The 25345-nt window shown below is 46.8% G+C and overlaps 3 protein-coding genes and 2 non-coding genes across 12 annotated transcripts in view; 3 read left to right on the plus strand and 2 right to left on the minus strand.

The window, feature by feature from the left end:
- LOC137311135 (zinc finger protein 229-like) overlaps window positions 1-6335 on the plus strand; it is a 155312-nt gene extending 148977 nt beyond the window's left edge. For 6 of the 7 annotated variants that reach the window (XM_067978514.1, XM_067978513.1, XM_067978508.1 and 3 more), the window contains exon 3: window positions 1366-6335. In XM_067978514.1, coding sequence (XP_067834615.1) covers window positions 1691-2899 — 1209 coding nt within the window. In that variant the 5' untranslated portion in view covers window positions 1366-1690 and the 3' untranslated portion in view covers window positions 2900-6335. Of the gene's footprint in view, window positions 1-170; window positions 216-1365 lie in introns of those variants that run through there. The other variant, XM_067978515.1, reaches the window with a different exon arrangement.
- Window positions 1-25345, minus strand: part of LOC137311132 (zinc finger protein 850-like) — a 188931-nt gene that overhangs the window by 99472 nt on the left and 64114 nt on the right. The window lies entirely within an intron of this gene.
- Window positions 6385-6458, plus strand: trnat-agu (transfer RNA threonine (anticodon AGU)). The gene has a single exon. It is a non-coding gene; the product is annotated as a tRNA-Thr (tRNA).
- On the minus strand, window positions 18842-19474 carry LOC137311139 (histone H1-like). The gene has a single exon (XM_067978519.1). The coding sequence runs from the start codon at window positions 19472-19474 to the stop codon at window positions 18842-18844; it is 633 nt and encodes a 210-aa protein (XP_067834620.1).
- Window positions 24268-24349, plus strand: trnas-cga (transfer RNA serine (anticodon CGA)). The gene has a single exon. It is a non-coding gene; the product is annotated as a tRNA-Ser (tRNA).

Below are 25345 nucleotides of genomic sequence, written 5' to 3' on the forward strand. Positions count from 1 at the left end.
GCCAATGAGGGAGATCCGGGCTCAGCCCCGCCCACTCGGTGCCGCAAGTCCCGCCCCTCACCCACTCCCATTGGTTGGAGGACCAACCGCCCGCTCGGTCCTCCAGCCCCTCTCCGCTCTTCCTATTGGTCCGGAGCTCCCGTCAATCACCCGGGCAGTGTGAGCTGAGCATGCGCGGCGGGCGGGGAGTGAGGCCGAGATCGTGTCGGCAACAGGTGAGAGATGGGCGGGGGGAGCGGGTTAATAAACCCCGGGGGAGGGGGCGGGGGCTTCACAAACCCCGAGTGCGGCCCCGGGCCCGAATATCAAACAGTGAACATTCTCCTCTCTCTCTCTACACTCCGGGGGCTCCGGTTTAGATCAGACCCGAAACTCAACACACGGCCCGCGGCCTCCGAGCATGCGCAGTGTCAGCGTCAAACCTCGTGACTCATCGAATCAGGGAGCGTCTGTAAATGAAGGAGAAATGGTGATTGGTCAGGGAGCGTCTGTAAATGATGGAGAAATGGTGATCAGTCAGGGAGAGTCTGTAAATGAAGGAGAAATGGTGATCTCTCTATCTTCAGTCATCCAGGGAGCTCGAGCGTTGGATGCTGTTCCTTTCCTCCTCGTGAGAATCTGTCTACTCTGTACCCAAACCAACTCCTCCTTGTTCAATAACTGTTCTGCCTGCCAATTTTTGATACCAATCCACCTGGACAAGATCCCTTTTTAACTCACTGGAATTAGCCCTCCTCCAGTTAAGAATTTTCACATTTGACTGTCCCCTGTCCTTTTCCATAACTGTTCTAAACCTAATGAGATTATGATCACTGCTGCCCCACTGAAACATGCTCCACCTGCCCCACTTCATTCTCGATGTGGAGATGCCGGTGATGGACTGGGGTTGACAATTGTAAACAATTTTACAACACCAAGTTATAGTCCAGCAATTTTATTTTAAATTCACAAGCTTTCGGAGGCTTCCTCCTTCCTCAGGGAAACATTTACCTGAGGAAGGAGGAAGCCTCCGAAAGCTTGTGAATTTAAAATAAAATTGCTGGACTATAACTTGGTGTTGTAAAATTGTTTACCACTTCATTCTCCACACCGAGCGCACTGCTGTACTCACACTCACTCTCTCACACTCATTCTCACACTCCCTCTCTCACACTGTCTCTCACCCTTTCACTCATGGTTTCGGGCCACTGAAAGATGATGCGATGGGTTTGGATTTCAGCACAGGGAGGAGGGAGAGTGTGTGGGATGGGGATTTTCAGCTTTGAGGAATGAGAGAGGAAATAATGTTCCATAGAAAGTAGAGTTATCTGATCTGAATTTCTATCCTGTACTTACAGTGATAACTTTTATAAACTCCTTTTACAGGGGAGGATTTACAGAGGGAAACTCAAACCAAAGATCACGTCAAGATCTGACAGAGTCTCTCGATTCATCAGGACCTGAATATCATCGGCCTTTGAATGTGGAAGGAGAAATGTTTGTCTGTTCTATCTGTGGGAGAAGATTTCAAACATCAGTGTGAGTGGGAAAGCACCGAGACACACACACCAGAGTGAGAGTGTTCCAGTGCACTGACTGTGGAAAGAGCTTCAACCAGTTACACAGCCAGAAAAAACACCGCACCATTCACAGTGGGGAGAAACCGTACACGTGTTCTGTGTGTGGACGAGGCTTCAACTGATCGTCCAACATGGAGAGACACAAGGACACCCAGACCACGGAGAAACCGTGGAAATGTGGGGACTGTGGGAAGGGATTCAATTACCCGTCCAGGCTGGAAACTCATCGACGCCGTCACACTGGGGAGAGGCCGTTCACCTGCTCCGTGTGTGGGAAGGGATTCGCTGAGTCATCCGGCCTCCTGACACACCAGCGAGTTCACACTGGGGAGAGACCTTTTAAATGTTCTGACTGTGAGAAGAGGTTTAACTGCAAAAGGAATCTGCTGGAACACCAACGTACCCACACTGGGGAGAGGCCATTCACCTGCTCCGTGTGTGGGAAGGGATTCGCTCAGTCATCCAACCTGCTGACACACCAGCGAGTTCACACTGATGAGAGACCTTTTAAATGTTCTGACTGTGAGAAGAGCTTTAAAAGCAAAATTGAACTGCTGAAACACCAACGCATTCACACTGGGGAGAGGCCGTTCACCTGCTCCGTGTGTGGGAAGGGATTCACTCGGTCATCACACTTTCTGTCACACCAGCGAGTTCACACTGGGAAGAGGCTGTTCACTTGCTCAGTGTGTGGGAAGGGATTCGCTCATTCATCCACCTTGCTGACACACCAGCGAGTTCACAATGGGGAGAGGCCGTTCTCCTGCTCCATGTGTGGGAAGGGATTTACTCAGTCATCCAACCTGCTGACACACCAGCGAGTTCACACCGATGAGAGACCTTTTAAATGTTCTGACTGTGAGAAGAGCTTTAAAAGCAAAATTGAACTGCTGAAACAGCAACGCATTCACACTGGGGAGAGGCCGTTCACCTGCTCCGTGTGTGGGAAGGGATTCACTCAGTCATCACACTTTCTGTCACACCAGCGAGTTCACACTGGGAAGAAGCCGTTCACTTGCTCAGTGTGTGGGAAGGGATTCGCTCATTCATCCACCTTGCTGACACACCAGCGAGTTCACAATGGGGAGAGGCCGTTCTCCTGCTCCATGTGTGGGAAGGGATTTACTCAGTCATCCAACCTGCTGACACACCAGCGAGTTCACACTGATGAGAGACCTTTTAAATGTTCTGACTGTGAGAAGAGCTTTAAAAGCAAAATTGAACTGCTGAAACACCAACGCACTCACACTGGGGAGAGGCCGTTCTCCTGCTCCGTGTGTGGGAAGGGATTCACTCAGTCATCCACCCTGCTGAAACACCACCGAGTTCACACTGAGTGACCTTTAAATGTTCTGACTGTGGGAAGAGATTTAAAATCAGAAACGAACTGCTGAGACATCGACGCACTCACACTGGGGAGAGACTGTTCACCTGCTCCGTGTGTGGGAAGAGATTCACTCGATCATCCCACCTTCTGAAACATTAACTTGTTGACACTATTGAGTGACCTTTTCATGCAGTGACTGTGAGAAGAGCTTAAAAGTAGAAATGAACTGCTGACACATCAACGCATGCCCATTGGTTGAGAGACTGTTCACCTGCTCCGTGTGTGGGAAGGGATTCACTCAGTCATCACACGTGCTGAGACACCAGTGAGTTCACGAAATGAGCAGGTCCAACGAGCCGGTCTGTAACACAGGCCAATGACTCAGTGCAGCTCGTTACCCAGTCACTGGGCTCCGTTATAGCCTCTCCTGTCAGTAACACACAAAGAGAAATTGTAAATCTGAAACAGAAAGAGATAATGTATAACACTTCATATCAACCACCAGTTTTTCCCTCTTTCCGGCTTTTAAAACAATCTGTTTCACAGTTTGTCAAACCCGAAACAGCCTCTGGGATTTGCTGATTGAGAATTTCAGTGGAAATTGGGACCGTCATTAAGTATCGGAACAAAAATACCCGCTGAGGTTTCGGGATTGTTACTGGTTTATTTATATCAGTGAGTGACCAATTTTAAACTAGGTGAGGGTCTAATCCTAAGGTAAGAGCCTGGGATAGACAAGAGATTCTTCAATGTATCAAGTTAAATTACACTGATTCCACCAACACTGGACATCACATCCCTCAAACATTGTTACCTGTTACTGTATAAAACTGGTGAGGGTGGAAATGGGAAATAACTGCAAAAAACTTCATTGTATCAAAGTTAATTCTGATCATTATTATTACACAAACATTCTACAGCCGGTCCCTAAAAAAGGACCCAATATCAAACCAGTCCCCAGTCCTTGGGCCTGTGCCTATGTTGTGATTTGCACCCGCTTCTGACTGACTTGGTATCAGACGCACTCCCGTCAACAGTAAACGGATGGAGCCGGATCCATAAGAGAAAAATGAGGACCGACCTCCGCGGTTCTCCCAGAGTGCGGGAGGTGGAGTAACAGCAGCAGACAGAGAGATCTCTCTAAACCAGCCGCTGCCGCCGGAGAGAAGCGAGTCCCGTTCCGAGCCGTGTCTGTCAGGCGCCCGCTGACCCTCTCTTCACTGAAGGGGACCGATTCAGCACCAACTCACACACCCACCATTGGATCATTGAATCACCTTCAACACCTGAATTACATCACCACTTAATCCTCTATACACGAGGAAATACAAACCTTGTCCACGCAACTTGCCCTCATAATGTAACCATTTTAGCCCCGGTATCATTCTGGTCTTTCTGCGCTGCACCTCCTGCAAGGCCAATATATCCTTCCTGAGGTCTGGTGCCCAGGACTGAATGCCGTACTCTAAATGTGGCCTTCGCAGAGTTTATAGAATTCTAACATAACTTCCACCCTTTTGAATTCCAGTTCCCTTGAGATAAAGGCCGACATTCCATTAGCCATTTTAATTATTTTTTGCACCTGTCTGCCAACTCTTCGTGATTTCCCGAAGGATCTCTGCTCACCCACAGTTCCTGGCTTCTCACCATTTTGAAAATACTCTGATTTATCTTGCTTAGGGCCAAAGTGGATGGCCTCACATTTCCCCAGATTGAAACTTTGAACAGTCTGGGGCTCTTTTGTATCGAAAATAGAAGTCCTGATATGGGACTTTAAGATTATGCAAGGGTTTGATAGGTCAGATGTAGATAAGGTGTTTGTACTTTTGGGAGTGGGGACGTCAGAACTTAGGGCCATGAATATAATAGTCATCAATAAATCCAATCTGGCATTCAAGAGAAACATATTTATCCAGAGAGTCGTTAGAATGTGCAGCTCGCTCCCACAAGGAGTAGTTAATGCGAATCGCATGGATGCATTTACGGTGAAGCTGGATAAACACATGGAGGAGAAAGGAATATTCGGGTTTGCTCATCGGGTTAGATGAAGAGGTGGTTGGAGGAGGCTCGTCTGCAGCATAAACACCGGTATAGTCTAGTTGGGCCGAATTGCCTGTTTCTGTGATGTACATTCGATGTAATTCTATGTAAGCTCCATCTGACACAGTTTTACCAACTCACTGAATCTCTCAATTTCCCTTCATAACTTTATGCTCCCATCTACACTACTCACTGCACCACCTAACTTGGTGTCGTCGACAAACCTGGATATACCGCTCTCTATTCCTTTATCTGCCTCATTTATACAGATCCCTGGGGGACACCACTAATCAAATCCTGTCAATTTGAGTACATACCCATTAACCCTACTCTCTGTCTCCTCCCTCCAAACCAACTCCCTCCCCATGTCAATGGGTTGCTATAAATTCCACGTGCTCTCATTTCTGTTCACAGTCTCTGATGCTAAACCTTAACGAATGTCTCTGGAAGTCAATGTACACATAACACCCATAGACACTCCATTATTTACCACGTTAGTTACATCTTCAAAAAGGTCAACTAGTTTCGTTAGACTTGACTTACACTTTACAAATCCATGCTGGCTCTCTCTGATCAATTCATGTTTATCCAAGTGCTCAGTCATTCTTTCCCGAAAACAGATTCTGGTCACTTCCCCACAACAGACGTCAGACTAATAGGTCTTTAATTTCCTGCTTTATCTCTCCTACCCTTCATATAAAACAGAATGACATTGGCAATTTTTTCAATCCATGGAACAATTCCTGAATCAAGAGAGTTTTGAACGATCATGACTAAAACATGTACAATTTCCTCACCTATTCCCCTTAGTCCCCTGGGATGGTCACCATCAGGTCCTGGAGATTTGTTTATCTTTAGTCGAATTGTTTTCTCCAATACCATTATTTTACTTACACTGAATCCCCTTGATTTATTTTCAGTTTTCCTCGTGTCTCTGGTTTATTATCCTCATGCTTTTCTGTGAGTATCAGCAACTCTGCCATTTCCTGATTTTCAATTACAATATCACCTCCATCTGTCTTTAAGGGCCCACGTTATTCTTAGTCACCCTTCTTTCTCTTAATATACGTGTAAAAACCTTGAAAGTTGTCCTTAATTTCACTCACAAGTTTTTCTCGTTTTCCCTCTTTGCTCCTCTTACGATTTTTTTTGTTTCAGCACCACAATAAACAACACTTCGCTGTGAAATTTGCTCAATTAGTTCTTCAGTGTCAGAGCGAGAATTGTCCATCCCGAATTTATTTAAAGTAACAAACAGAAGCACAAATATTCATTCGTCTATCAAAGCACTGATGGACACAGAAAGATAAACACAGCTTGAAACGCAGTCAGTATCGGGATTCACAGGGAAACTGGCAAGTGAAATAAACAAAGATCAAACAGTCTGAACCCACAACAGAATGTGACGTGTAGCTGATAGATATTAATGAGAGGAGGTGGGAAACAGTACCATGAATTGGCACCGTGGCTTAGTTGGTTAAAGCACCTGTCTAGTAAACAGGAGATTCTGGGTTCAACTCCCAGCGGTGCCTTTGTGTAATTCATGGTGTTTAGTGAATTTGAGAAGCACACAGTGCTGTGTTTTGTTCAGGATCCAACATGGAACTGATCAGGAGGTCTCTTCAAAAATGCCTTTTCATTATGCAGACAGCCCTCTCATAGAATGTGTCCATGATACGTTCTTGTTTCTGGGCTCGTTAAGGTCGGGGTATAATTCTCGATTCGAGGTTCATACCCTGGAGAAGCCCTAATTTGGAACTAGACTTTTGATCCTTGAACTGCGGTTCAGACTTTTGCAAAGAGAGAAAAGAAGTCCCCAAATCACTCCACCTGAATCTCACGCGGTCTCGGAAGAAGTTCAGTTCAAACAATCAGGACTTTAAAGGCACCTCAATGACCTGCACTTTCATTGAACGAGCTTTGCTTCCAATTGCATTCGACCTTGAAACCGCTCTGGGCTTTCATCTCACTGAAGCAGAGTTTGGCCGCTTTGTCTCTGTGAGCATGTCGGTGACGAGGTTAGCTCTGATATTGGTCGCTTTCAATTTTTAAGATCTCACCAAGCTCAGGGAAAAGAAACCGAGAATCGAATTGTCCCTGTAAGTGATGAATTGAAGGGATTGGTGCTCCAAGCAGATCTGGAAAATGCGCAGTGCGGTCGCTCAGGAATTCCAAATCCACCCTCTGGCCACTCGGCGATCATATTAACTGAGCTTTACTCTGGCCCAGTGTCACCGCGCTGAAATCGAGTATTTCTCCGGCACGTTTCTCTTAACTTCACAGTTGCTGGTTTAAGAGTGAAGACCGGCTCGTTGGATTTTCACTCCTGCAAGTTTCAACCATTCATTTTGCAAAAGTGAACTGATAGTAGACAGCTGTTATATGGGCTCCTGCAGTCTCAACGTTTAGCTCATGGAATTACACATTTAGCATAGGGCTTTTCCGCTTGTCTCGGTGGCGCAAAAGTTTGATGATTCGAGTCCTTATTATATTTTTCCTCAGGATTCATCGCCTCAAAGTTCCAGGGTTTCAATGTGTGCTTTGTCTGCAAGAAAATGTACCGTGATCATTGCCGGCTGAGCAGGGCTGATATTTCACCATTTACCCTGCAGTCGGAAATCAGGCACATGAATCATATAAAGGAATGGAACATTGGCTTCAGGGAAATCACAATTCATCTTGACAGACAAACCCCTGAAAGGCCCGAAGGGAGGTCACACTCGCAGTAGGAGAGCTGGTTCGCTGTGACAGAGAGATTACTGTAGTGAGTGAGACCAGACTGTTTCTATTTTCAGAGGATAAATGTCACACCCTTTATTTTGGAAAAGCAAAACGGTGGGGATTTTTATCACAGCCCGATGCCTTTAGTGTTGGATTAGATGTTCCTCGTTGCGTTACTTTCATCTTCATCGGAGAACCGGTTCGGGCGTTCCTGTGATAAACGGCGACAATTGCCTGTTAATGTTAAATTTAACAACGGCTGCGCTGAGTTTTTAATCCCACTCTCAAGATGCAGTCTGTAAAATGATGAAATTTCATCACATGCAAAGCACAAAAATCTTATTAAAGTTTTGACTGACTCTCGGTAACCACGTCAGCATCTCCTTCAGTCTGAAAGAGAAAGTTATCGGTTGATTAATGGTGATTAAAACAGTCATTCAACTACGAACGGTTTAATTAGCTTCATGTAATTATTTATTAAGTTCATAACTCGTGTTAAAGTTAATTCCCTGATTGGGAATGGAACCACCCGGCGGTGGTGACGATCCGGATTCTTTCCCCTCAGTCTGGTTCAGTAATAACTGAAGTCGAATACATTTTAAAGTCCAACACATCTTTAATAGCAGCGTTCTTAGTCTGCAGCATTGACTTGGACTCCTGATAGAGTCCCTCTATGCTGGCAGAGCAAGAACAAAAACATACAGAAATCCACACGTTTTTATGCAGATGAATAGGGTTGGAACATACTTAACGAGGGTCAACACCAATCATAAGCCGGGCATAGGTTGCCATGCGAGGTTACATTATTTCCGGCCAATCATAAATCGTCCATGTGCTGATCATGCTGCTGTTAGACATCAAAGGGGATAACTTCCTCACTTTCCAACTTAGAATGTTCTTCCCTGTTCCTTCTGTTCCTTATCTCCCAACCTGGAATGTCTTTCAACTTTGGCGAAGCTCGTTCCCTATATTGATCTGCCATAAACATGGAGACATTCAGACCAGTCCTTGACTCACATCAAAGACCTATCATTGCTAAGACCATGCAACCCTGCTGACTACGCAAACATATGGCCCAGCAGGAGGGCCAGGCCACTTGTATCAATCTCAGTTACTAACTAATTAACCCTTTCTAACCATTTTGCATTCTGCTTCTTTGCCACGTAGGCATTTTAATATTTTACTAAAAACTGACCACGTAGGGATTCTCAGTGGGAGCACTGAATTTTCTCCGACAGGATTGCGCACGGGACACCATGGGACACTGATTCTCTGATGGTTTACTGGGTAAAGGCCCTGATCCCTGGTCTGTGCTGATTCTCTGATAGTTTAGTGGGATTCATTCTGTATCTCTCAGTCTCTGGTACAGTGTGCGAGTGTGGGATTCATTCTGTATCTGTCACTCACTGATACAGTATGTGAGTGTGGGATTCATTCTGTATCTCTCAATCTCTGGTACTGTGTGTGAATGTGGGATTCATTCTGTATCTCTCAATCTCTGGTACTGTGTGTGAATGTGGGATTCATTCTGTATCTGTCATTCTCTGGTACAGTGTGCGAGTGTGGGATTCATTCTGTATCTCTCAATCTCTGGTACTGTGTGTGAGTGTGGGATTCATTCTGTATCTGTCAGTCTCTGGTACTGTGTGTGAGTGTGGGATTCATTCTGTATCTGTCAGTCTCTGGTACTGTGTGAGAGTGTGGGATTCATTCTGTATCTCTCAAACTCTGGTACTGTGTGTGAGTGTGGGATTCATTCTGTATCTGTCAGTCTCTGATACTGTGTGAACTTGGGATTGATTCTGTATCTTGTCAGCAGTGTGTGTGAGAGTTTGTGATTCATTCTTTATATGCAGTCTCTCATACTGTGTGTTAGTGTGGGATTCTTTTGGTATCTGTCAGTCTCTGTTTCTCCATGTGAGTGTGGGACTCATTCTGTATATACAGTCCCCAGTACTGTATGTGAGAGTTGAATTCATCCTAAATATGCAGTTACTCATACTGCATGTTAGTGTGGGATTCATACTGTACCTATCAGTCCCTGGTACTTGATGAGAGTGTGGGATTAACTCTATGTCTGTCAGTCTCTAGTACTGTATGTGAGTTTGGGATTCCTTCTGTATCTGTGAGTGTTGGATTCATTCTGTGTCTGTGTGTCTCTGGTACTGTATCTGAATATGAGTTTCATTCTGTATCTGTACGTAATTATTCTCTCAGATTACATTATTGCGTTCAATACTTTAGCTTTAATATCTTAATGTTTGAAGAGTTTTACTCCTAATTTAATTTGTAAATATGGACACACTTTAGGATTTAATGTTGGAGGTTTTAATCAGATAATTTGTGTGCTTTTTGGACTGCTATTAAATCTGTATCTCTGTGAGTACTATTGTGGATGATAATGAATCTTTCAAACGGATAAGGGAACATTTTTGAATTGGTTTGTAATGTGGAGATCAGTCTGTAGAAATGGAATTGATACTGTATCTTTCAGTCTAATATTGTATGAGATTTTTGGACTGGTATATAATGTGTATCTCAGTCTGCACTAATAGAATTGATACTCTATCTTTAAATTTCATTCTGCGAGTGCATTCTGAACAGGTATCGAATTTGTTTCTCAGGTTTACTATCTTTCAGTATTTCTCAATCGATACTGTACGTGAGGTTTGGATTTGTTTGCAATTTGTAGCAAATGGTTCACTTTTCGAATGGATATTTCATGTATTAAAGTCATGTGTGTGAGAGTTCTGGGATAGTATTCAATTGGAATCTCGGGTACATTATTGGGATTCATTCTGTCCCTTTCAATCGGGTACCATGTAGATTTCTCTCTGGTATTTAATTCGTAGCTATGTTGCCCTATTGTGAGATTGACACAGTGCCTTTCAATCTGAGAGTGTGATTTTGGACTGGGATTTTTGTATCTACCTGTCAGCGGGACTGAGTTCGGGGCAAATGGAACAGTGTCTGCCTCACCCGCTCTGTTTGAATGTTGGATTGAAATTGTGTCTCTGGAACTTGGGATCAGTGTGGGACTGACTACTTCTACTGTCTGAGACTGTGGAACTGATGACCTGTCTGTGTCTCTGTGCTCGGTGGGTGATAATGTACCTCCTGTGTGTGAGAAGGAGCTGGCTGCACTCCTCCTTGTGCCTCGGGTGGAGGAAACATCACATTCATTCTGGATCATTCAAGGATTCGCCTGTGGAAAGAAAATTATCTCTCGTTACTCAAGAACATGTGAGGTAGTTATCAGTTTAATATCTGTTAATAATCATTTTGAATATCCACAAATGAAAACCAGTGATACAAACAGTGTCAGTGTCTGACTCCACTGCAGCACTCAGCTTCTGCACACCAGGTGTGTTGGGCTGTTTTACAACAATTTAGTGACATCCAGACACAACCCAACCCCTGCACTGATCCATGAATGGGACTACCCGATGGGGCAGGGACCTTTGTCCAGGTCAGGTTTCTAATCCCCTCTCCCATGGGACTAACCGTTCAACCGAAACATAACAGCCGCTGTTTAAATTGTGTCCTTCACACTTCTCACCTGATGCCTGCAATAGATGCTCTTTGTATAACTCCCCACATCCTTACTGTCCGGCTCTGTTTCCACTCTTCACTGTCCAATAACAATAAACAGGGTGAGACTGGAACTAAACCAGGACCATTCACTCCTGGTTTGGGGAGAGAAAGCAGCAATGGTTTTAATAGCAGGTTCTTCCCATTCTCTCTCCCTTCCCCTGGACACACCCTGTCCACACACAGCCCGAGAATGACCTCTCCCTTCCCCCCTCTCACTCCATGTTCCGGGACCAGTTCCTGATCCACTCCGCCTCTTACAAACAGCCCCCGGACTCCCCCTGCCCTTCCCCCTTGACTCTATGCGGATCTCTGAGCCGATCTGCGGACACGGTCCCGGAGCGATGAGCTGCTGTAACGAGGCTGCTCTTTGCTCCCTTCCCCCGGGGGCCGTGATCTCTCCATTCCCGCCTGTCTGAGCAAAGGAAGTGGGTCTGGGGGAAAGGTCAGAGGGAATGGGCTCCACAGGCAGTGCAGGAACAGGCACCAGAATGGGAAACAGATGGGATTCCACCAGTGCCTAACGCTGGAATCCAGACTGACTTTACAATCTCCAACTATTAAACTCGAGGTTTCCATCCCTGCTGTTTCTCTCGGGGTCTTTTGATGGGAAAGAGTCTTTCAGAGATAAAGTGAGCGGCTGTGGAATGAGCCAATGGGTTCTGTTCATTCTTGGCTCCCTTACTGATAAAGTAACGTTTGACTCCGAAACTGGAGGGAGGATTCCTCAAACCAATCCTGGAGAAACGGGGGAGGAAAGTGGGAGTCGGTGTATTTGCTGGGACCGTGTAGGATTAATATCAGGCAGCAACAGTCCCAGTTTATTTCAATCGGAGTGAAACTCTCGGTCACTGAGAGTAACACAGAACGGCCCTGAGCTGCAAGATTGCAGAGGGGACAACATGCAAGAGAGGGTTAAATGTGTGACACTGTCCCTGAGAGTGGGATTAATAATGTGTCTGTCTCTGAAATAATATCAGTGAGAGATGAGACTGCATCTTCTGTCACTCCATCTTGGAATAGAAATTGGAATGGAATATTTTCCAATTTGTTACTGGGTGAAAACAGGACATTATAGGTCAGTTTCTCTCTCTCTTTTGAACAGCTCATGAAGGTGGGATACTGTTCCTGAGCGAAAGACAGACACACTGATAGGAAGCGTAAGGCGGATACTGTGCCTGTCTCTCTCTCGCGCTGTACATGAAGGTGGGATACTATTTCCTGAGTGTGAAACGGACATACTGATGGGAAGTGTGAGACTGAGACTGTTTCTGTGTGCGTGTCTCTGTCTGTCTGTTTATCTGTCTGTCTGTCTTTCTCTCTCTCTAGGGCTGTAAATGGAAGTGGGATACTGTGACTGAGCGTAAAATGGACACCCTGTTGGAAGGTAAAGATTGATTCTGTGTCTGTGAACAGACCTCCGGTGCAGTTGGTGAGACGGTCACTGTCCCTTCTATTATGTCTGAGCCGGTCTGACGGGGCATTTATCAGTCTCCAGTCCTGTAAGTAAAGGAGGAGAGAAACAGCCTGTAACTGTCTGACACTGGACTGTCTGTGAGAGTTGAATTTATTCAGTGACCAGCCGTCTCTGGGTGTTGAGAATGGGACGGATAGGACACCAGTTAATATTGTCTGTCAGTCAGTTTAGGAGGACAGAGAAGGCCCGCATCATCCCCAGACACCTGCAGCTGGCCATCCGCAACGACGAGGAGCTCAACAAGCTGCTGGGACGGGTGACCATCGCTCAGGGCGGGGTGCTGCCTAATATCCAGGCCGTGCTGCTGCCGAAGAAAACCAGCAATGTGAGCTCCAAGAGCAAGTAAAGCGGCCAAGATTTAATCTGATAACCCAAAGGCTCTTTTCAGAGCCACCCACTGTATCTCTGAAAGGGCTGGTTACTGTCTGAAGCGAGTCAGAGCTTAATTTAATAATAAAACCATTCGTTAGAAACTAACGATATCTTGTTAAATACAAATGATCTCGCTTCCGGACAGTAGATGTCAACAATCTCCAATAGGTTGAATTTTGCAGATTGTATCGGAAATGAGACACAAAATAATCAGTTCATTAAACTGGGCGGGTGGGATCCAGAAATACCAGGTGAGTTTGATCATCGGCAACAAGAGGCACTCCATTGTGTTCCGGCCATTATTGTAAGTGTTATTTACAGTCTCATCCTCCCACAACACTAACTCGGTCTGACTTCCATTCCCCAGGTTTGTCCGCCAGAAGGTGACGGATGTGTTGATTCTTGTGTCAGCGATTGGTGAATCAGTGAATGACATTTGTCTGTTATTGGCTGTGAGTGAGGGATTTATTCTGTCAATCGAGCCAAGCTGCCCATATATTGGAAACGGGAACTTGCATCTCTTGGACTTTGCCAAGTTCACGAGCCTCTCCCTGTCCATATGTCCGAGTTAGATTGACACTGGGGGTGGAGACACCTTATGTGAAAGAGTAGGATCGAAATCAGACCTTTCTGGACCTGTTTCCAGAACTTTCCGTGTCTAAACGTGGCACTGGATGTGATGATGGGACTCAGTCTGCGCAGTATGAGTGGAATTCACCTCCCTCCAATCCTGGGTGTGATGTGTGGAAATTAAACTGTGTCCGTTTCAAATTCCTGCTCTTGGTGAGTCTGGAATTGTCCCCCTTGTCTGTCTGGGTCTGGTCTTTGTGGATATTTAACTGTTACTGTACCTGCCCGAAACCTCACAGATCAGCTCGACTCCGAACTCTCTCTGGTGTTATAACGGCCTATGATATGGATAGTTTATAAATACCAGTCGTGCCCCGCCTGCCATCCGCTCCCTCCCTTCATGAACTTCCCGTTTAAGTACATTTTTCATCGACACTGTCCCACCATTTCAACCCAGGAGATCAGAGCTCTTTCCACCGCCCATTTGGTGGCTCTGAAAAGAGCCTTTGTTGCTCTCGGTGCTGAAGCCGGGTCGGGTTGAGGCGCGCTCCCCGCGGATGCGGCGGGCCAGCTGGATGTCTTTGGGCATGATGGTGACTCGCTTGGCGTGGATGGCGCACAGGTTGGTGTCCTCAAACAGCCCCACCAGGTAAGCCTCGCTGGCCTCCTGCAGGGCCATGACGGCCGAGCTCTGGAAGCGCAGGTCTGTCTTGAAATCCTGCGCGATCTCTCGCACCAGGCGCTGGAAGGGCAGTTTACGGATGAGCAGCTCGGTGGATTTCTGGTAGCGGCGGATCTCCCTCAGAGCCACAGTGCCGGGTCTGGAGCGATGAGGCTTCTTCACTCCGCCCGTGGCTGGAGCGCTCTTCCGGGCCGCTTTGGTCGCCAACTGTTTGCGAGGAGCTTTCCCTCCGGTCGATTTACGCGCTGTCTGCTTGGTCCTGGCCATTTTCTGAACAGATCTCAACACAACCTGAGACACAGAGACTGTTAATAGGAAGGGCGCGCTCTGGGGCCGCCTTTTAAAGTGTCTGTGAGGGACCAGCCCTGGCCTGTGAATGGCTGCAGTCTCACCCCCAGTCAGGGAGGGACCGGTCCGGGAATTTGATGGGCAGGTTTGAACCGAGCTCTGACAGTCAGACCGACCCGGCGGGAGGTTTTGGGCCCCAATTGGCTGAGCTGAAATTAATCTTCAATTTCAAAAAGCCCGCCAATTTCAGAGCATCAAAAAACAGTTTGAAGAAAATCTCATTTCCCTCCAGCAATTTAAGAATCTCTCTCTTTATAATCTCCATTATTTCCCACTCCTCAGCTCAGATCTCAGGCTGTTTCACATTCCGCTTCATTCTCTGATCTGTCTGTAAAGTCCAGCTTCAATTTCAAAAATCCCGCCAGTTCCGGCCCGCTGAACCGCTCCTCAAACAGAAACTTCACATCGAACTGATCATTGAATGAGGGCAGGAAATAAAGAGCGAGCAGAGAGGACACAGCGGGAGAGGGAGTGAGGAGGGATTTGACTCTGAGCGGAGGATGTAATGTCTGGGGAAAGATTCTGTATCCCCGCCTGTTCATTTATACCGTGAAACCGGGAATTCCGCTCCTTCTCTCGGGATGGCCTAGAACCCCGGCCGTTGTTCCTGATCTCCCTGTACCGAGTGTTGGGGAATCTCCCCATACTAATTAAATATCGGAAACTGCTTCCCCACTCCTAGATCTTTCCTCTCCCCGTTCCCAGGTCAGTGCTCTCTCTGTGAGGCGGTGGGCGGCTCAGAAAGGGTCGAGTTGTTCAGCCGCCGAATCCATAGAGAGTGCGGCCCTGCCGTTTCAGAGCGTACACCACATCCATGGCAGTGACCGTCTTGCGCTTGGCGTGTTCAGTGTAGGTGACCGCGTCCCTGATCACATTCTCCAGGAAAACCTTCAGCACCCCGCGGGTTTCCTCGTAGATCAGACCCGAGATCCGCTTGACACCGCCACGGCGAGCCAGGCGGCGGATGGCTGGTTTGGTGATCCTCTGGATGTTATCACGAAGCACTTTCCGGTGCCGCTTGGCTCCACCTTTGCCCAGTCCTTTGCCTCCTTTATCTCGGCCAGACATGATGATTCTTCACTCAGATTGCTGCTGAATGAATAACGAACTTATGCTGGTTCCCTTTTTATGCAGCCTGACCCGACCTGTCTGGAACATGCACAGGATGAGAGATTGAGGGGAGGAGAGAGAGTGAGATATTGAACAGAGAGGGGAGGAGAGAGAGTGAGATATTAAACAGAGAGTGGAGGAGAGAGAGTGAGATATTAAACAGAGAGGGGAGGAGACAGAGTGAGATATTAAACAGAGAGGGGAGGAGACAGAGTGAGATATTAAACAGAGAGGGGAGGAGAGACAGTGAGATATTAAACAGAGAGGGGAGGAGAGAGAGTGAGATATTAAACAGAGAGGGGAGGAGAGAGAGTGAGATATTGAACAGGGAGGGGAGGAGAGAGAGTGAGATATTAAAGAGAGGGGGGAGGAGACAGAGTGCGATATTAAACAGGGAGGGGAGGAGACAGAGTGAGATATTAAACAGAGAAGGGAGGAGAGAGAGTGAGATATTGAACAGAGAGGGGAGGAGACAGAGTGAGATATTAAACAGAGAGGGGAGGAGAGAGAGTGAGATATTAAACAGAGAGGGGAGGAGAGAGAGTGAGATATTAAACAGAGAGGGGAGGAGAGAGAGTGAGATATTAAACAGAGAGGGGAGGAGAGAGAGTGAGATATTAAACAGAGAGGGGAGGAGAGAGAGTGAGATATTGAACAGAGAGGGGAGGAGAGAGAGTGAGATATTAAACAGGGAGGGGAGGAGAGAGAGTGAGATATTAAACAGAGAGGGGAGGAGAGAGAGTGAGATATTAAACAGAGAGGGGAGGAGAGAGAGTGAGATATTAAACAGAGAGGGGAGGAGAGAGAGTGAGATATTAAACAGGGAGGGGAGGAGAGAGAGTGAGATATTGAACAGAGAGGGGAGGAGACAGAGTGAGATATTAAACAGGGAGGGGAGGAGAGAGAGTGAGATATTAAACAGAGAGGGGAGGAGACAGAGTGAGATATTAAACAGGGAGGGGAGGAGAGAGAGTGAGATATTAAACAGAGAGGGGAGGAGAGAGAGTGAGATATTAAACAGAGAGGGGAGGAGAGAGAGTGAGATATTAAACAGGGAGGGGAGGAGAGAGAGTGAGATATTAAACAGGGAGGGGAGGAGAGAGAGTGAGATATTAAACAGAGAGGGGAGGAGAGAGAGTGAGATATTAAACAGGGAGGGGAGGAGAGAGAGTGAGATATTAAACAGAGAGGGGAGGAGAGAGAGTGAGATATTAAACAGAGAGGGGAGGAGAGAGAGTGAGATATTAAACAGAGAGGGGAGGAGAGAGAGTGAGATATTAAACAGGGAGGGGAGGAGAGAGAGTGAGATATTAAACAGAGAGGGGAGGAGAGAGAGTGAGATATTAAACAGGGAGGGGAGGAGAGAGAGTGAGATATTAAACAGAGAGGGGAGGAGAGAGAGTGAGATATTAAACAGAGAGGGGAGGAGAGAGAGTGAGATATTAAACAGGGAGGGAAGGAGAGAGAGTGAGATATTAAACAGAGAGGGGAGGAGACAGAGTGAGATATTAAACAGGGAGGGGAGGAGAGAGAGTGAGATATTAAACAGGGAGGGGAGGAGAGAGAGTGAGATATTAAACAGAGAGGGGAGGAGAGAGAGTGAGATATTAAACAGAGAGGGGAGGAGACAGAGTGAGATATTAAACAGGGAGGGGAGGAGAGAGAGTGAGATATTAAACAGAGAGGGGAGGAGAGAGAGTGAGATATTAAACAGGGAGGGGAGGAGAGAGAGTGAGATATTAAACAGGGAGGGGAGGAGAGAGAGTGAGATATTAAACAGAGAGGGGAGGAGAGAGAGTGAGATATTAAACAGGGAGGGGAGGAGAGAGAGTGAGATATTAAACAGAGAGGGGAGGAGAGAGAGTGAGATATTAAACAGAGAGGGAGGAGAGAGAGTGAGATATTAAACAGGGAGGGGAGGAGAGAGAGTGAGATATTAAACAGGGAGGGGAGGAGAGAGAGTGAGATATTAAACAGGGAGGGGAGGAGAGAGAGTGAGATATTAAACAGAGAGGGGAGGAGACAGAGTGAGATATTAAACAGGGAGGGGAGGAGAGAGAGTGAGATATTAAACAGAGAGGGGAGGAGAGAGAGTGAGATATTAAACAGGGAGGGGAGGAGAGAGAGTGAGATATTAAACAGGGAGGGGAGGAGAGAGAGTGAGATATTAAACAGAGAGGGGAGGAGAGAGAGTGAGATATTAAACAGAGAGGGGAGGAGAGAGAGTGAGATATTAAACAGAGAGGGGAGGAGAGAGAGTGAGATATTAAACAGAGAGGGGAGGAGAGAGTCAGAGTGATGGACAGAGAGGGGAGGAGAGAGTCAGAGTGACGGACAGAGCGGAGAGCGGCCTCTGATCTTCCCGCTCCACCTCCAGCTTTCTCCTCCCGCCCATTTCAAACCGTTTCTCGATAATTGAACCGAAACACAGCGGTCCGCACAAACCCTTACAGACTCGGGCTTCATATTCAAGGATTCCCAGAAACCCGGAGCCTTTAAATAAGCCCCGTTACAATTAACAGTCAGTAATATTCCTGCCTAAATACAGTCCCTTCTGTAACAAGTCCACCCGCCTCCTCCCATTTCAGTCCCAGACCCGATTCTATCTCCCCACATCCCCTCCCAGACGGGTTCAGCAGTTTACAAACACTTTATTCCAGCTGATTTGAAGAATCTCATGTGTTGGGGTTTGAATTGTGATTGCGGCGGATCTCCGCCAGTTTTCCCCTGTCACCGACTCTCGCCCTGAGTCTGTGAAAACAATGAACTGGGACTGGAGCCGAACACCCGCCAGTTCCAGTGAGGCCCGGCCCGGACATCCCATTCTCTCCATTTTATTCCAGACAGTGGGAGTGGGGGCTGGGGCAGCGAATGTCAGCGAGTCTCCAGGACCCTGGGTTTATTGGAAATGATTTCTATCTGAAACCTGAGCCCGGCCCCGGGACAGGAATCATCTGATTCCGGGATCAGCTCTTTTCTGAGAGACCTGGGTGGCTCTGAGAAGAGCCGTTGGCTTCAGATGGTCACAAGTTGCACTTGATTTTTCACTTCTTTTTGCCCGCTGCTTTCTTGGGCTTTGCTGACCTCGGCTTGGGCTTGGCCCTCGGTTTTTCTCCCTTCTTCGCCTTCGCCTTCACCGGCTTGGGGGTCTTGGGCTTCTTCACCGCCGCTTTCTTCTTAATTGGGGATTTCGCCGCCTTTTTCTTGGCGGCTGGTTTCTTTCCGGGAGATTTCTTGGCCGCTGCTTTCTTTGCCGTTAATTTCTTGGCTGCTGTTTTCGTTGCCGCCGGTTTCTTTCCGGGAGATTTCTTGGTTCCTTGTTTCTTCACCTTCTTTCCCACTTTTGCCTGGGTTTCCTTCTTAGCGACTCTGAAGGAGCCCGAGGCGCCCGTGCCCTTGATCTGCACCAGGGAGCCTTTTTCCACATTTCTCTTGATACTTAATTTGATCTGGGACCGGAGCTTCTCCACATCCAGGCCTTTGGTCGCCAGAACCTTCTTGATCGCGGCCAGGGAGATCCCCTTGCGATCCTTGCAATCCGCCACAATCTTGAGGATCTGTTCGCTCAATTTGGGACCGGCTGTCTTGGGTCGGGGAACCGCCTTCTTCTTCTTCGGAGCATTGGTTTGAGCGGCGGCGGCTGGAGGAGCCGTTTCGGCGGCTGCAGTATCTGTCATCTCCGGGACTCTGTGGAAAATCTCTCTGACGGTCAGAGCTGGGTCAGAAATGAAACGAGAGGCGGCGGCACAGAGCAACTTAAAGGCACAGAGCGGACTGGGCGGAGACACCCTGCTGTCAGCTCCCGGCCCCTCCAGCCTCTCTGTGTTTCTCTCTCCTCTTAAACTCCCCGATTCCAATTCAAATCGGGCACTCCAGATTCCCAGACTAGCCCCTTCCCATCTCTAACACCGGAATGTTTGCTGTCGAAAAACTTTCACTGGAATTAAAAGCACCAGTTTCGATTTTAACCCGTTTCATTGCTGCACTGATCGCGCTCTCTCACCCGATCGCTGACATGATCTCCGTTTTTCGGCTGAAATCTTGAATTTTACGAAAACTTTACCTTAAATTTCCATTTCGGAGCTCGGCAGGGGAGGAGGGCGATCCTTTGACAGGGATTTTTTATTATTTTACTCAAAATGGACTTGGAAATCCGGCGATGAGTCCGGCCACACAAACACAGTGACATTAATCTAACCCGCCCGCCCCTTTAACACACTCTCTCTGACCCAATCTTCACATCTTCACATTCACAGGACAAACTGCTCGCCAGATTGACAATTCCCGGGACAGGCTTTCCTCCCCGCTCGGCCTGTGCTGCGGATTCTCGGGGGTTAGTTGTAGTTTCCCCGCTCAGTAACTGTTAAACACTCAGAGGCCGGCGCTCCTCACAGTGTCTGGTCCCCAGATTCAGGGGCAGGAGCCAATCACAGCTGTGACTGTGATAATCCACATCTGGTTTTACATGATTATATTGTTCGCACACTGAAATATGTTCGGTTAAGACGATATTACAAATTACCCGCTCTGGGCTCCTCCAGTCTCTCTGTGTTTCTCTCTCCTCCTAAACTGACTGACAGACAATATTAACTGGTGTCCTATCCGTCCCATTCTCAACACCCAGAGACGGCTCGTTACTGAATAAATTCAACTCTCACAGACAGTCCAGTGTCAGACAGTTACAGGCTGTTTCTCTCCTCCTTTGCATACTGGACTGGAGACTGATAAATGCACCGTTAATCCGTCTCATACATAATAGAAGGGACAGTGACCGTCTCACCAACTGCACCGGAGGTCTGTTCACAGACACAGAATCAGTCTTTACCTTCCAACAGGGTGTCCATTTTACGCTCAGTAACAGTATCCCGCTTTCATTTACAGTGCTAGAGAGAGAGAAAGACAGATAAACAGACAGACAGAGACACGCACACAGAAACAGTATCAGTCTCACACTTCCCATCAGTATGTCCGTTTCACACTCAACAAATAGTATCCCACCTTCATGTACAGCGCCAGAGAGAGATACAGACAGGCACAGTATCAGCCTTACGCTTCCTATCAGTGTGTCTGTCTCAAACTCAATAACAGTAAAGAGAGAGAGAGAAACTGACCTGTAATGTCCCGTTTACACAGAGTAACAAATTGGAAAATATTCCATTCCAATTTCTATTCCAAGGTGGAGTGACAGAAGATGCAGTCTCATCTCTCACTGATATTATTTCAGAGACAGACACATTATTAATCCCACTCTCAGGGACAGTGTCACACATTTAACCCTCTCTTGCATGTTGTCCCCTCTGCAATCTTGCAGCTCAGGGCCGTTCTGTATTTCTCTCAGTGACCGAGAGTTTCACTCCGATTGAAATAAACTGGGACTGTTGCTGCCTGATATTAATCCTACACGGTCCCAGCAAATACACCGACTCCCACTTTCCTCCCCCGTTTCTCCAGGATTGGTTTGAGGAATCCTCCCTCCAGTTTCGGAGTCAAACGTCACTTTATCAGTAAGGGAGCCAAGAATGAACAGAACCCATTGGCTCATTCCACAGCCGCTCACTTTATCTCTGAAAGACTCTTTCCCATCAAAAGAGCCCGAGAGAAACAGCAGGGATGGAAACCTCGAGTTTAATAGTTGGAGATTGTAAAGTCAGTCTGGATTCCAGCGTTAGGCACTGGTGGAATCCCATCTGTTTCCCATTCTGGTGCCTGTTCCTGCACTGCCTGTGGAGCCCATTCCCTCTGACCTTTCCCCCAGACCCACTTCCTTTGCTCAGACAGGCGGGAATGGAGAGATCACGGCCCCCGGGGGAAGGGAGCAAAGAGCAGCCTCGTTACAGCAGCTCATCGCTCCGGGACCGTGTCCGCAGATGGGCTCAGAGATCGGCATTGAGTCCGGGGGAAGGGCAGGGGGAGTCCGGGGGCTGTTTGTAAGAGGCGGAGTGGATCAGGAACTGGTCCCGGAACATGGAGTGAGAGGGGGGGAAGGGAGAGGTCATTCTCGGGCTGGGTGTGGACAGGGTGTGTCCAGGGGAAGGGAGAGAGAATGGGAAGAACCTGCTATTAAAACCATTGCTGCTTTCACTCCCCAAACCAGGAGTGAATGGTCCTGGTTTAGTTCCAGTCTCACCCTGTTTATTGTTATTGGACAGTGAAGAGTGGGAACAGAGCCGGACAGTAAGGATGTGGGGAGTTATACAAAGAGCATCTATTGCAGGCAGCAGGTGAGAAGTGTGAAGGACACAATTTAAACAGCGGCTGTTTATTTTCGGTTGAACGGTTAGTCCCATGGGAGAGGGGATTAGAAACCTGACCTGGACAAAGGTCCCTGCCCCATCGGGTAGTCCCATTCATGGATCAGTGCAGGGGTTGGGTTGTGTCTGGATGTCAATAAATTGTTGTAAAACAGCCCAACACACCTGGTGTGCAGAAGCTGAGTGCTGCAGTGGAGTCAGACACTGACACTGTTTGTATCACTGGTTTTCATTTGTGGATATTCAAAATGATCATTAGCAGAGATATTAAACTGATCTCTATTCTATTTTCAACCTCACCGTTTCTTGGGTTACAAGAGATCATTTTTCTTCCTACAGGCGAATCCTTGAATGATCCAGAATGAATGTGATGTTTCCTCCACCCGAGGCACAAGGAGGAGTGCAGCCAGCTCCTTCTCACACACAGGAGGTACATTATCACCCACAGAGCACAGAGACACAGACAGGTCATCAGTTCCACAGTCTCAGACAGTAGAAGTAGTCAGTCCCACACTGATCCCAAGTTCCAGAGACACACTTTCAATCCAACATTCAAACAGAGCGGGTGAGGCAGACACTGTTCCATTTGCCCCGAACTCAGTCCCGCTGACAGGTCGATACAAAAATCCCAGTCCAAAATCACACTCTCAGATTGAAAGGCACTGTGTCAATCTCACAATAGGGCAACACAGCTACGAATTAAATACCAGAGAGAAATCACACATGGTATCCGATTGAAAGGGACAGAATGAATCCCAATAATGTACCTGAGATTCCAATTGAATACTATCCCAGAACTCTCTCACACATGATTTTAATACATGAAATATCCATTCGAAAAGTGAACCATTTGCTACAAATTGCAAACAAATCCAAACTTCACGTACAGTATCGATTGAGAAATACTGAAAGATAGTAAACCTGAGAAACAAATTAGATACCTGTTCAGAATGCACTCGTAGAATGAAATTTAAAGATAGAGTATCAATTCTATTAGTGCAGACTGAGATACACATTATATACCAGTCCAAAAATCTCATACAATATTAGACTGAAAGATACAGTATCAATTCCATTTCTACAGACTGATCTACACATTACAAACCAATTCAAAAATGTCACCTTATCAGTTTGAAAGATTCATTATCATCCACAATCGTACTCACAGAGATGCAGATTTAATAGTGGTCCAAAAAGCACACAAATTATCTGATTAAAACCTCCAACATTAAATCCTAAAGTTCGTCCATATTTACAAATTAAATAAGGAGTAAAACTCTTCAAACATTAAGATATTAAAGCTGAAGTATTGAACGCAATAATGTAATCTGAGAGAATAATTATGTACAGATACAGAATGAAACTCACATTCAGATACAGTACCAGAGACACACAGACACAGAATGAATCCAACACTCACAGATACAGAAGGAATCCCAAACTCACATACAGTACTAGAGACTGACAGACACAGAGTTAATCCCACACTCTCATCAAGTACCAGGGACTGATAGGTACAGTATGAATCCCACACTAACATGCAGTATGAGTAACTGCATATTTAGGATGAATTCAACTCCCACATACAGTACTGGGGACTGTATATAAAGAATGAGTCCCACACTCACATGGAGAAACAGAGACTGACAGATACCGAAAGAATCCCACACTAACACACAGTATGAGAGACTGCCTATAAAGAATGAATCACAAACTCTCACACACACTGCTGACAAGACAGAGAATGAATCCCAAACTCACACACAGTATCAGTGAGTGACAGATACAGAATGAATCCCACACTAACATACAGTACCAGAGACTGACAGACACAAAATGAATCCCACACTCACACACAGTACCAGAGACTGAGAGATACAGAATGAATCCCACTAAACTATCAGGGAATAAGCACAGACCAGGGATCAGGGCCTTTACCCAGTTAACTATCAGGGAATAAGCACAGACCAGGGATCAGGGCCTTTACCCAGTAAACTATCAGAGAATCAGCACAGACCAGGGATCAGGGCCTTTACCCAGTAAACTATCAGAGAATCAGCACAGACCGGGGATCAGGGCCTTTACCCAGTAAACTATCAGAGAATCAGCACAGACCAGGGATCAGGGCCTTTCACCTGTCAGAGAGAACATTGTATCACAGATCGCTTGTGATAAACCTACACATTCTGATTTACAGCCGTGCATAACAGATGTTTGTAGCTGCGATGGCCGAGTGGTTAAGGCATTGGACTCGAAATCCCCTGGGGATTTCCTGCGTACGTTCGAATCCTCCTCGCAGCGCGACTTCTTAAAGTTATGTTTACTGCTCAAATAACGATGAACTGGAGTTGACGAACCGTATTCCCTCTCTCAGAGACTCTCCAGCGCGGCTTATGCTTTTAATTCGGAGCCCAATGGTCTCTTGCAAAATTGCAAGACACGTGAAGGAATCTCTCCCAAGCTCCATCTTAAATTCTGCCCGTTCGCAGAACTTGACATTGATCCTATTTCTTCCTATACTTTGATCCCACCTTGTCTCTGTCTCTTGACTCGCTGTGTTTTTCCCTCATGGACTTCTCAGGCTTCGTTGAACGGCCACGGATGATCGAACCTGGAACACCGGCAGTGAAGGGTAAAGATGGAAAGACTGAGACGGGGGGAGTGGCGAGAGGGTGGATTTGGAATTCCTGAGTGACCGCACTGTGAATTTTCCAGATCTGCTTGGAGCACCAATCCCTTCAATTCATCACTTACAGGGACAATTCGATACCCGGTTTCTTTTCCCTGAGCTTGGCGAGATCTTAAAAATTGAAAGCGACCAATATCAGAGCGAACCTCGTCACCGACATGATCACAGATACAGAGCGGCCACACTCTGCTTCAGTGAGGGGAAAACCCAGAGCGGTTTCAAGGTTGAATGTAATTGGAAGCAAAGCTCGTTCAATGAAAGTGCAGGTCATTGAGGTGCCTTTAAAGTCCTGATTGTTTGAACTGAATTTCTTTCAAAAGCGCTTGAGATTCAGGTGGAGTGATTTGGGGACTCCTTTTCCCTCTTCGCAAAACTTTGAACCGCAGATCAAGATCCAAAGTCCAGGGCTAAATTAGGGTTTCTCCAGGGTATGAAACATCGAATCAAGAATTATACCCCGACCTCAACGAGCCCAGAAACAAGAACGTGTCACGGACACATTCTATGAGAGGGCTGACTGTATGATGAAAAGGCATTTTTGAAAAGACCTCCTGATCAGTTCCGTGTTGGATCCTGAACAAAACACAGCACTGTGCGCTTCTCAAATT

The sequence above is a fragment of the Heptranchias perlo genome, unplaced genomic scaffold (assembly GCF_035084215.1).
Source record: "Heptranchias perlo isolate sHepPer1 unplaced genomic scaffold, sHepPer1.hap1 HAP1_SCAFFOLD_304, whole genome shotgun sequence".
In the NCBI taxonomy this organism is placed as follows: Eukaryota; Metazoa; Chordata; class Chondrichthyes; order Hexanchiformes; family Hexanchidae; genus Heptranchias; species Heptranchias perlo.

Coding starts and splice junctions, on each gene's coding strand:
- LOC137311139 (XM_067978519.1), bottom strand. CDS start 19,474: ATGACAGATACTGCAGCCGCCGAAACGGCTCCTCCAGCCGCCGCCGCT.